The 13,757-nt window shown below is 34.9% G+C and overlaps 1 protein-coding gene across 8 annotated transcripts in view; it reads left to right on the plus strand.

Moving 5' to 3' along the window:
* Positions 1–13,757, plus strand: part of Pkib (cAMP-dependent protein kinase inhibitor beta) — a 106,309-nt gene that overhangs the window by 35,029 nt on the left and 57,523 nt on the right. The window contains exon 1 of one of the 8 annotated variants that reach the window (XM_048796656.1): positions 6,195–6,607. The exons of the other annotated variants lie outside the window; for them this stretch is intronic. Within the exon in view, the coding sequence (XP_048652613.1) occupies positions 6,526–6,607 (82 nt within the window). The 5' untranslated portion in view covers positions 6,195–6,525. Of the gene's footprint in view, positions 1–6,194; positions 6,608–13,757 lie in introns of those variants that run through there. 8 annotated transcript variants of the gene reach the window in all.

Here is a 13,757-nt window from a genome sequence, read left to right on the forward strand (position 1 = left end):
TATATATATATATTTTACCAACTAGAAAGGGGCCTGGAGGTAGCCAAAAGAACTATATAAAAGTGTTTTTTTCTTCTCATGGGTAATAAAATAAAAAGAGAGACTTAACCTTTTTTTTTTAAACAAGAGTAACAAAATCAAGAAGTACAATTCTAAAGATAAAGAAATAAATCTTGTTAATTTTCATGCATGCCAGACTGTTGTGTTTTGAAGACTGTCAAAAAAGAAAGAAAAACCACAAAACCAAACCTGCTGGTAAGTAATGAATTCTGGAGGGGGATATGGGGCACAGAATAAAACAACAAGATGCCAACAAACACAATACTAGAACAGATAGACACCCTTGTAGAGGGGGGTAAGGGAAAATGGATAGATTTGAGGGTGATAGAGAGAAAGAAAAGTGAGGGAGAGGGGTATGGAGAATGGTATAATTAACAGTTCAGCACTAATTCTTAGTGATGGAAGTAATTTTCCATTAATTCAATTAATAGTCATAATGTATAAAATGCATTTTCTCATTGCCTCATCCAGTACATATTCTTTAGGTATTTACTGCATTCACCTAGGCCTGGCACAATGATGATACAATGCCACCAGCATGAGAAAGCTGAACTAGAGATAACCCTGCAGAGGGCTGTGAGGACACCCCAGGAGCTTCACATCAGGAGTGGTAGTTGTTCCCTTTGAGAAAGTCCTAAGGGATGGTATGCTAGCTGCAGTGTGGGGAGGAATATCACTTTGAGAAAGAAATCTGTAGAGTGTGGTCAACAAGATGAAATCATATCCAGTGGATGGAATCTGAAACATTTTTGCTTAATCAAAGGAAAGGCTGCCTGAAATTATAACAAGTTTCCTTTAGTAAGAGATGTTCCATAAGCTTGGAACCTCCAAGAATGGAGGTAGAACAAGGGATTCACCTGTGGGGTGGTGAGGGGTTGGGAGTAGAGGATGAGTAATGAACTCATGTCCAAACATAAATGTCCTAGGATCTGTTATTGAAACCACTGATTGGAAAGGGCTCGCCCAAAGGAAATCTAATGAGAGATGTCGAGGCTGTTTCTTAGTAATGTCCACCAGGTTTGTCACTTAACCCTTACATCTTAGCCAAATCTCTCATCTATGAGTCTTAACTCCTACATAAAAAATAGGGATTGGAACAGTTTATGTCTCACAAGACTGTGATGAGAATTAAATAAAATAATGAGAGTAAATGAATGAATTAAAAATGTTTAACATTTATTGGGCACTGGATAAATGGTACAATTACTATAAGGAGCCAGAATCGAGTCTTGGGAAATACTTAGACTACTTTGAACAACCCAGAAAGTTAAAATGACAGCCATTAATGTAGAAAATCCCTCTCTATCTGTGGATTCTAAAAACAAAAACTTTCTCAACACTTGTANGGGAGGGGAGGGGAGAGGTGGGGAGGGGGGAGGGGGGAGGATGGGAAAGGCAGCGGAGCACAACAGACACTAGTATGGCAATATGTAAATCAATGGATGTGTAACTGATGTGATTCTGCAATCTGTGTATGGGGTGAAGGTGGGAGTTCATAACCCAGTTGAATCAAAGTGTGGAATATGATATGTCAAGAAATTTGTAATGTTTTGAACAACCCACAATAAAAAATTAAAAATAAATAAATAAATAAAATTAAAAAAAAAAACTTTCTCAAATGCGCATTGAGAAACAGTAGATATATACAACATTTGAAAACTTATCAGAACATTTGTTCCAGTTTGTTATCATTTGTCTGTTCTTGATTGTTGGAACGATTTCTTTTTTAGCTCAGTCTGTAGCACTTTTATTGTAGTAGGATATGTACTGTCAACCTCAGTTTGTCATATCAAAGGAGAATGCAGACGATGACCTGTTGAAAGATAGCAAGCTCATGCAGGTTGGATGTGTTTGCAAATTGCTAGTGTTTGGTTGTTACTAAGTACCTGTATTGCAATCGACTCCTATTTCATGTGTTGTTGTTGTTAACCACTGAATATTTGAATTAGCCAGTAAAAATTCAAAAAGGATTCAGGTGGTTGAGCTACAGCCAGATTATGCTAGATGAATCAAATCAAGCAATAAGTGATTGTAACAATGTTAACTCAATGAACTGTGATTGCCTTTGAACACTCTGATGAACTACCATAAATGAACCATTTCAATACTTCATGCTCCCTTTCCTAGACCTTTGACTAGCTCCACCTTTTGTTTTTAGTAGTTTGTGTTTTGTTTTTCACTCGTATGCAGGTAGTTCATGATTTCAGATGGTTGACTTAGAATTTTTCTACCTTATGATGGTCAGAAAGCAATACTCACTCAGTAGCAACTGTACTATAAATTTTGATCTTTTTCCAAGGATAGTAATATGCAGTATGATACTCTGACAGTGCTAGGCAGTTGCAGTAGGCTGAAGCTCCTAGATAACCACACAATTATTTGGGAAAAATAACCAAGAGTCTATAGTGAATTGTGTTGCTAAGCTATGATGATAGGTTAGATGTGTTAAATGCATTTCCTACTTACGATATTTTCAATTTAGGATGAGCTTATCATAATGTAAACCCATTGCAAGTTCAGGAATACCTGTAATTTGTATGTTGAGACATTTAATGCACAGAAGAACAAATAATTAAATCAACCCTCACTTCCTAGAATTGTCTCATTTATTGTGTAATATTTGCTTAAACTCTTCCATTTTAAAGTGGTAGAGTTGGTCAAATCTCCTCTTAGAAACATCATTGAATTTGTGTATGTTGTTCCCATTTATTTAGTATTTTCACTCATATATTTATTGAACTATCCCAATATTTAGTCTTGGTTTATATATTTTAAATTTACATAAATAACATTTTAATTATTTGTACATTAAGTTTCTAAAATCTCTGTGGATATGGTTATAGTTCTGTTCTCCCTTGTGAGATTTGTGTCTCACTTTGTAAATGAAATATTTTACTTGCTACTCATATCTACTGACCTGCCTTACTTCTAAACTTGGCCCATGGATGACAGGATGCTATTTCTGGAGGAGTTAGGAGAAAACATCATTTTAAATTTATATCTTTATATATTGTCTATACTGCAAACTTTTGAAGTGACAGAAGCTAAACTGGATGGAAGGTCAGAAAAATGTGAATAAATTAAGACTCTTTAAGGCAATCCACAATGGAGGGTAAGACTGCATATGAAAAAAAAAAAATAACAGGTAATAAGAGAAGTGAATATCTTGTGTTAAAACAAAATAAGCAGGAGCCCATTTGCCTGGGGTCATTTCTGTACCCAGAACCTTTATGCAAGTAAATTGAAACTTAACTTAGAGACATAGTTCATAACTGATTACTTCTGAATTGAGCTTCAGTCAATCACAGCCAGTCAAGTATCTCAGTGGTTATATAACTAAGGACCTCACATGGAACCATACCCAAATAAGGCAAATAACTGGCTCTCTCCAGTCAAGTAACTTCTTGACTTTGTTTCCATGTGTAATCTATACATTCCCACTGCCCAGGCTGCCTGGCAGAGCTCTCTAAACCTCTTCCAGTTTTGAGTGCTGCCTGATTCATGAATCATTCTTTGTTCAAATAAGGTATGTTAAATTTATTTTATCTAATGTTGTTCTTTTAACACTCAGTTACCTAGCAGATTAATGGCAGTTCTTGAACTACCCACTCCAGATCTCAAAGCCAAACAATTTCATAGAATAAATTATAAAACATTTTCTAGTTTATTATTCTGTTCAACATGCTGCTGCTTGTGTTAAATAATCAAATGCAGATAAGATAATGAATTCTTAAGCCCTTTCCATTAGAAATAAATGAAAATGAGTGATACCTGGATTTCAGAATGGCTGGATAGATTTATAGCTTTAATCCATCATTTTTTTTCCCCTTATGATTGTCGTCTCTCTCCAGGTAAGCCTAATTACTATCTCTTTCCCCTGGATGAAGCCCTCTGTCCTATTTGTTCTGATAGGTAGGGAAGTATATAGTTTGGCAAGGCAAGTATCATTGGTAATCAGAAGTTATCTCCTGTGTAGTTACCTGTCAGTGTTAGTTTTGCCCCACAGTTGTCTTGATTTCTGGCTAGTTAATGAATATGACATATCCATCTCTTTGAGGTTTGGGTGTGCCAAGGTTGGACTGGAGACAGAGAACTGACTCATTAATTAAACCACAACCTGAAAATCAGGAGTTTGCGATTCCAATCAAGGTCTGCAATTTTCTTTAACAAAAGCCAGTCTCAGGCTCTTTAAAGTAAGGCGACATTGTTGTTGTTTCATTGTGGCACATGGTATCAGAACAAATAATTCCTCATTTAATGTTTACTTTGAATGTCAAAACTAGTACAACACCTAAGATTAAAAGTCGTGAAAACAATTTTTAAATTTTGCTTACTTTGGTTTTGTTCCTCTAAGATATATCATATATTTATAAGATAAATAAAATCACTATCCTTGACCACCTGCTGGAAATAAAAATTTAATTGCTCAACATAAGTTAAATGATAGGTTAAAAGCAAACATCTTTCGTGTTAAATATAAGACTTCATCTAATTATGTTCTTAACAAAATTATAATAATTTGTATTATTTACAAATGAGTTTAGGCTGTACAATTTGAATTTATAGCTGCTTGGGAATGCATAATTTTTTTTGTTAATTTTAATATTTACCTATTATCCTACCTGTAAATAGCAGACATTATAATGGTACTCATAAAAATATTCATTGATAGGGAAGTATAAATGTATGGTTATTTTAAGCACAACCCTAAAATGTCAGGGTATAATAACTTCTGAAAAGATGAAATAATTGTCTAAACCAGGATATGAGCTGATTATCATTATTTGTCTCAGATGATGTATTCTCAAACTTCTGGGAGACATTGTGAATATTTTAGCTACTGATTATTATTATTATTATAGTTTTAAGTATATGTCAGTTCTATATATGTGGGTATGCTGCTAAAGTATGGCTCAAAGGACATTTCTCTCAAAGGCATATCCATATTATATTTTTGTGAAGACTCTCTTGTAATTTTATTTGGTTTGTGGTTATATCATTATTGGTATATCATGTAGAATATGGCTTCACTCTGTGAATTAACTACTAGGCAGCCACCCAAAATAAACCCCTTAATTTAAAATTATTCTATATGTTAGTGTGCATGTGTGTAATATGTTATTATTTAAATGCATATCATAGCTTAAACCTATCACTAAAGTTGTAATTTCAACAATACTTTATACTTCTTTTTCTGTTTTCGTTTGTGAGGATTTATTAGCTCACCACATAGGATTTTATAATCTTTCTGACACTAGATGAATATTTGAACTGTACAAAAGATTTTTGTGGAAAGAGTCCGAAACTGAAACTCAAGTCTCTATGCTTAGCTTTGCCAGTATCTAGCTGGATAAGTCTCAGGAGTCATTCAGAGATATAGTATGTTGAATCATTGATTACCAAGTTTGAGTCACTTGTGCTATTTATTAACCATATGGTCTCAGGCAAATTACTTAACCTTTCTATCTTAGTGTTTTATCCATAAAATGGTACTGATTATAGTACATCTCTCAGAGTCACTAAGAAAATGAAGTCAGTTGCTATTTGTATATTACTTAGAATATACTGCCTATGTGATTGTTTAATAAAATTTTAATGTTATTTGACTTTATTGGATTTGATGTTTCCATAAAGTATTTCCAGTGTAGAAACTACATCATTTTAAGGCTGTTTCTTGCCTTCATTTCTGTACATATTTTTCTTTTTTTTTTTTTCAATTGTATAATCTACTTCAGCATCAGTAGCCTCTGGACAGATGCTAGGCAATCATTCAGGGCCATGATTTGTCCTGTTATGGAATACTTTAATTCATACATATTTAACTTATTAAACATATTGATTAAACATTGTTTTGTTTCTATGCAGAATATTAATGGTGACATAATTTAACACTGATGATTTCTTTTTGTCATTTATTTGAAATTAAGGTATATTTGCAGAACTAAAAGCCAGGCAAAATATTTATAAATATTATGGTTGTATATACTCCTCTACCTGGATTAAAACTCGTTTTTCAATTGTGTGGACATTTTTTTTTAAACTTCCTAAAGAGTTTAGTGTCATGAATTTACTTTTTTGATTTCTGTCTTTATAAATGTGCTATTAGATGCCAAGCTTTTAGAAAACTGAATGTGATGACTGCTGTTCCACTGTTTATCAGATTTCTTTAGTACAGGTTGGTACATGACTTATCACATCCATAACTCTTTGTTAAATATGCAGTCAGTTTTAATGATGCTTGAAACCTGTTCAATTGGAACGTTTTCTAATTTAAAAATAGGACAAACAACTGTGTAGCATTTTCAAAAGAAGAATTTGGTGTAGAAAGTGGATCAGTTTGTTTTATTTTAAAGACAGGATATGCTCACCAGGGTGAAAGAGGCCATTGGAATTGGAATTTGCTTCAACTGATGGGAAAAAGTCCAACCAAGTCAGTGGGAAGACTCGTTATTAGAAGGAATATTGATGGCAACAAGAGGCAGTACTAACAGCCAGGAGGTCGGAGTCCATGAGGACCAGCAAGGTGCACCAGATGGTGTCCCAGCAGGTGGGTGGGCCATGGCAACACAGAGTCTGGAAGCAGGTGATATCCAAGCAGATAAATTTAAAAAATCTGATCCCAAGGATGGGGCCCCAAGATTGAGGATGGGGCTAGGGCTTGAAATCCAGACCTTGGGAACATTAGATAGAACAGAGAGGCCCATTTTAGAGGGGGTAGTATACTGTCCAGGGCATTAGAACAGCCTTTGCTGTGTGGCACCACTGATTAGTGAAAACTTGTGACACCCTCAGATTTGAAGCTTGTGAGGATTGGAGGGATGCTGGAGCAAGGAACCAGGCAGGTATTTATATCCCTTAACTAAGGCACATTTTTTTTTAATTTCAAAAACTGAAAAACTCAAATATGGTATTAAGTGTACTTTATTACTAATGATGAAGATTAGAAGGCAACTTTTAGGTAATTTATTAGCTCTGCTTTTTTTTTTTTTTTTTTTTTAAGCTTACAATGACTTTTAGATCATACAGAATTCCCTGTGGTTGAAACTATTCACATGGGATCCAGGTTAAATAAAACATGAAATATATACATGTTATTCTGACTTTTCTTGAATTTACCTTTAGAATAAAATCATCTATCGGAGAAAAGAATATAAATTGAAAAAATTAAGAAGTAGGTTATTTCTGGCATTGCCTGTTGAAATGAAAGAGAAAATGGTATGGAAACAGCTGAAATTAATTTCCTTACAGTGATATGAGTGTAAACTGTTTCTTTTCCTGAAAGTTGTCAGGAGGACCAGCTGACCTTGTTATTTTCTTGGGGAGGACATTCTGTATCAAACCAGGACCTTTGCTTCCAAGGATGAGGAGAGTCCTGGACATTGTCTCTGGTACCTGAGTCTCAACTCTTATTAACGTTTTCTGTTGTTGGTCCCAGACCTTATGTATACTGACTTATTAGTGACAAAAGGGAAAAAAACCCCTCAAATAAAACAAAATTCAAGCATTATCATGCTTTGCATTTTTAATAAAATCTTAGGCGAATGATTACATTAAAATGTTTATTTTACTAGATTATTATGAAGTTTCAAAGCTTCACCATTGTTTCTCCAAGTACTCTTTTCAATGGATGAAAATCTATTTTTTTCCAATAGACTTTCTTTATAATGGTGAATATAGTTTAGAGAAACTATGCATTCATTCACTTATAAAATGGCAGTTGATTTAAGTAATTATGATAAACTTGGCTATCATGAAATGTTTCAAATTCTGACCTTCTGGCTTTGGTGTAAGTTATTTACCATATTAAGTTTTAATTTTATATCTCAGCTACTACCTTTTTCATAGGAACACTATATTTCTGGTACACTGTTGGGTCTCCCAGTGAAAGACAAAGCTATCATTTTCCAATGGAAATTATTGAAAAGTATTTTAATATATTCTATTTTATATGCCCTCAGAATATAATTATATCAATCATCATTCCATCAGAGAAACAGAACAAATAGAGAATATATTTAAAAAACTTATTCAAGGAATTTTTTAAGTGATTATGAAAGCTGACCGAAGGGCAGGTTGGAACCTAGGGGAAAGAGTTGAAGCCTTACTCCACAGGTGGAATTTCATCTTCAGAAAAACCCAAGTTTGCTCTTTCAAATGATTTGATCTGGTTCATCCAGAATATTGAGGATAATCCTCTTGCTTAAAGTCAACTGATTGCAAATGTTAATCATGTCTACAAAATTTCTTCACAGCAATACCTAGATGGTAGTCTAGATAGGTTGACACAAAAGGCTGACCATCACATCACAGTTCACCTTTAGGCAACTTTGTATTTCTGTACATTTTCATAAACCATACTGAATATGAAGGACAATGGAAAAAGCCATTCCTCCATATAAAATGATAAAGTTCTTCTGAAGCATGTTTTGTAACCAAAAGCATAGTCACACTTTCTCAAGAAGAGAATGCAGTGTCATTGGATGATGATATTCAGTCTTCTCCATGACACTATGTGACTTAAATACTGTGATGTAAAGTTAGCTATTATGGACATACATTGGTTTAGAAGATAAGGCCTTAAAAGAAGTAAGAACACCTAAATTAGACACACATACACACACCAAAATAAGGACATTTAATAACTTATGGTACATGCTTCTAAAACTGGCCACATAGTCAGAGCTGACATTTGTAACTCTCTTCTTATAGTGACCAATCCATAGTCTCCTGGATCTCAAGCAGGCACCTCAGCTGATGGTAGGATGACCCAAACCCTCATTCCTTCATGAATTATTGTGGTTTTAGTCACAGAATGTGATGATAATAAAAGATGCTGTCTTGTTTTCTGTTGCTAATGACACAGTGCTACAGACTGGGTAAGATATAAAGAGAAGAAATTTATTTTGGCTGACAGTTCTGGTTCAAGGTCAAAGACCTTTTTGTTGGCAGAATATCAAAGTGTGGTACAGGACATCACATGACAAGAGACAGGGAGTACATGTGTGTTTCTGTTTCCTCTGGTCTCAGCCTACCTACCTTTCTCATGAAGCCACTGGTGTTCAATATGGGTCTTCTACTATGATGACATTATCTAATCTTACCTTTCAAAAGTCTTATTTCTAAACACCATAATCAGATTAAATTTCTACTCTTTTAATACCTGGCAGTGGGGATTAAAATCCATCATAAGTTTCAGTTGAGACAAACCATCTTTGAACCATAGCAGATGCTCTAAGGGATTTCATATCCCAGGCATACTCTTTACCACTATTAGTAGTTCAGCCCAATTTACCCTTGGTAATCAGAATCATCATGGCAGCTAATATAGTATGTTCCTTTTTTGCCTCTTAATTAAGAGTGTAGGAAGACCAAAGTGACTGAAGATAGGTTTAACTCACAGTTCAATGGGAACATTATTGTGTCTCCCAGTGGAAGCATTCCTCCTTCTAGAGCTTAGATCCCTTGGTCAACAAAGCACAACATCACAAGACTGGGACACAATTTTTTTTCTAGTGGATAGCAAGTGGTGTCCCATTTTTGCACCTTGATTCCTAGATCTGTAAATACTGGCTATGGGAGAAATAGGACCATATATTGAGCATACACAGATTTAGATTTAGAGCACATACAGCCTCCTGAAGATTTCCAGAGGCCAACATGGTGCTACCATTTAGCTAGTACTGTAACTGAGTCACAAAAGGCCAATTCACTGTTCTATCACTTTATGTGCTTCAGGATGATGGAGAACTGTTAAAACACTGAATGGGAACTTATGTACCTTATTTGCTGTGCAGTAAGACCTTTGATCAGAAGCAGTGATGTGTGAGATACCATGATAGTGGATTAAAGCTTATGGAGTATCTATTCCAGTAATTACGAAGTGTCACATCTTGCACGATGAAAGCAATCCAATATAATCAACCTGCCACCAGTTAATGGTGCCATATAGGAACTCAGTGTTGGCATCTTCTACTGATAGATTGGGCAATGGCTAGCCAGGTTGGCTTTGGTGAGTGGAGTCCATGTTGCCGAACCCAGGTATAACCTCTTTCCTTGCTACCATGGTCACTATTCATGAGTCTACTGGAAAAATACAGGATTGGCAGGGGAAAAAAGGCACAGTTTCCACAAAATGGTTCATCCTCCCATTTGATTGTTAACATCATCCTCTATTGAGATTACTTTTTGGTTAGTATTTACATCGGAAACAAATATCTTCATTTTTCTCATTCAGAGATGTCTGCCAACACACCTCTTCTCTGGACATTCTTGCCACCAATTATTTTTTTTCTTTCCAAATTGATGACCATTTAAACTGGTGGTCATAGCTCATGAGTCTGAATGGTCATATACCTCTGACTATTTCTCCATTTAAGTAAAATTAACACCCAATTTCACCACTGGAAATTATTCTCACTGGAGGGATTTTTTCTTTACCATTCTTTCAGAGATTATTAAAAATTTTACCATTCTTTCAGACATTATTAAAAAGGGGGGTCTAGTGCAATAAATGTTCACTTTCAGGTGGTGCCTGAATATCATACATAACCATCTGTGTACCAGGCACAGGTTTCTTTTTCAGTCAACTGGTTTTAGAGGATTCCCAATGAAGTTGTAGGTATGAGTTGGTATAGAGAAGGTAATGTGGCAGAAATGGAGACCATGGGCATTTGTGCTACTTCCTGATATAAATTATTTGTGTATCGGGGATTCTTGAATCCAATCTTGTATGTATCATTTCCATTTAATATTGGAGTACTGCTGTGCATACCCAACTTTAAGGGTTAATGAGTCAGAGAATAATTAGCTCATGACAAGTAGATCAGGTTTCCTGGTAACTAGATGGCCCATGGTTAGATGGCTAGTTGTTACCAGTAACAAGCCAAAAGCTCTTTCTTAAAAGGAAAGTAGTATCTGCAGAGGATGACAGGATGTTATGGTCTGGATGTGAGGTGTCCTCCAAAAGCTCACTTGTGAGACAATGAGAGAGAGTTCATAGGAGAAATGATTGAGTTGTGAGAGCCTTAACCCAATAAATTAATTAATCTCATAATGGAATTAACTGAGTGATGACTAAGAGGTAGGGCCTTTGGTGTGTAAGGGATCAGTACTTTTCTCAAAGAGACCCTGGAGACCTCCCTCACCCTCTGTGAAGACACAGCAAGAATACAACTACTTATTAACCAGGAAATAGGTCCTCACCAGATGCCAAATCTGCCAGTGCCTCTTTCATGGGCTTCTCAGCTGCAGAACTATGTGAAATACATTTCTGTTATTTATAAACCACCCAGTCTATGGTATTCTGTTATAGCATCCCAATGGATAAAGGTACTTCCTTGATGGATGTAACTAACAGACTAGTAGTGAAAACAAACACAAAGAAACATAGGAGTAGATAATTACTAATCATGTTGAGTGTCATGGAAAAGATGCAGATTGCTAGAGTATATATCCTTAAAACGTATAATACTTATTTGTAGTGCTTATTCCTTTTTAAAAAATTTTATTTTATTTATTTTTATGTGGTGCTAAGGATCGAACCCAGTGCCTCATACATACCAGGTGAATGCTCTACCACTGAACCACAACCCCAACCCTAATACTTATTTCTTTTTAAAAGGAATTAGATATCTTATTAAGATAGTTCATAGGAAAATATTTATTTTAGGTTTTCTTTATCTATAACATACTGAGAAGGAAATAGTCATTTGTATTCTGTTCAGCTACAGAGCTTGTAAACTTAAAAACTTAAAGTTTTGAAATTGTAAAATTGAGCTCAATGACAATGTTGCATTTCAGAACTTTTAAAAAATCCCCTTTATATTAATTTATCTTTCTTTTGTGGTATTGTGAGTTTTATTTGTCTAGATATGCTTAGGATAATTTTTTTTCCTCTCTTTGATAGGATATCTCCAGGCTTAGCACCTCAAATATGTGTACATAAAAATAATTGGTTGTGGAGCTATTTTACACACCATAGAACATGGCAGAATATGACCAAAATAATCTTTGTCTCCATTAAATAACACACACGGTAAATGTGTTACATAAAATAATATTGTATTGTAGACATATTGTCAAAGATTTAAAAAGAGTAACAATTGCATAAATCTCACGTTGTTTTTATATAAACTGCACACTAAGATTTGAAGCATATTTCTAAACAGCTGAAAAATCAGTTCATGGAGAATTCAATGAAACTTGCTTACTTAAATTTAATAGAGTAATTGAATTTGAGAAAAATAAATTTTGCCAAAATTTATCCTCATTGGTACCACCTACCTGGTTCTCACTGACTCTGGCCCCATAGTGCAGATGACCACTCAGTTATAGCTCCAGACATGCAGCTAGTCAGCCAGGAATTCATCTGGGAAGAATGGAATGAGGATTCAAGAAGGATTAGCGGAGAGTGGAACAGAAGAGAAACAAGGGGATCCCTAAATTACAAATGTGGTACTTAGCTTGTAAAAACAGAACTGGAATATAAATGAAGCAAAATCATTTCATTCAAGACCAACCCCACCAAGGATCTTATGTTTATGCACACTGGGTATGTTTACCATGTGTATCTCCACCTCCCTTACCTCCTCAAAGAGATTGTCTCTGATCTCTCTAATTGATTTAAATCTTCTTTGAGTTATCATTATGCCTAGCAACACATTTTTTTCTCCTTGGTATCCTTTATCAAAGTTGTACCTTATACATTTGCTTACTTTTTTATGTTCTACCTCAACTATGTACTACCACGGTTAGCTTCTAGTTCAATAAGTATTTGTTAAAAGAATGAATGATAATTAAAATTTTAATTGGTTGTCCTTATTGTTTCTCTCTAACAGAACATGAGTCTAAAATTGTTTTTAGTTACATATTCATTGGGATCTTTCATCCATATCACCAAAATGCTTGGAAATGTGCATTTTCCCTCAGAGTGTTTATTCAGTTGGCTTGCAATAGATGTTTGTGATCATCTACCCCCAAAATGTAGCTATTCATCCTGATCTAGTGCCACAATTTATGTTAATTTTATTAATTTTTTATATTGATATCACCGATATTCGGATGATATTTGGGGGCCAATTTGGCTTTTTTAGTGCAGTTTGTAGAATTTGATAGTGAGGGGGATTTACGACTCAATGATTGCAGATATATTTGGATTGTCTCTTGTTTGGGGGATATCCATATTGTCGTTTCCTTTCTCATTGCAGCTTGGTAGGAGTTTCTTGGACTTTCTTATGTGAATTTTTCAAGAATACTGTTATTTGTCCTTAATTGAACACTTTTTTTTTTAGCTGTGTGTTTCTTATCTTTGAAAGATTAGGAACTGATCCAGCTTAAACATTGGCTTTCAGTCACATCTCAATGTCCTCATAAAACCAATAAAATTTCTCTCAGTAAAACTTTACAGACACAGAAATCATGTGGCTCTTGTTTGATTCATTAAAGGTCATGACTAAACATCAGGGGTTTGCCAAATATCAGATATGTTGTGGTGCGTTTGATAACCTTAAAGAGCCACAAATTCTAATTCTCTACTGTTGCCCTAAGTCACTGCATTTAAGGTCTTTACATCATGCTAATTAGTACATATAGTTATCCCCTCATCTCCATGGGGATATGTTCTGAGACCCCCATCAGATGCCTAAAAGCACGGAGACTGCTGACTCCTATTGTATATCATGTTTTTTTCCCCTGTGAAT

The sequence above is a fragment of the Marmota marmota genome, unplaced genomic scaffold (assembly GCF_001458135.2).
Source record: "Marmota marmota marmota unplaced genomic scaffold, marMar, whole genome shotgun sequence".
In the NCBI taxonomy this organism is placed as follows: Eukaryota; Metazoa; Chordata; class Mammalia; order Rodentia; family Sciuridae; genus Marmota; species Marmota marmota.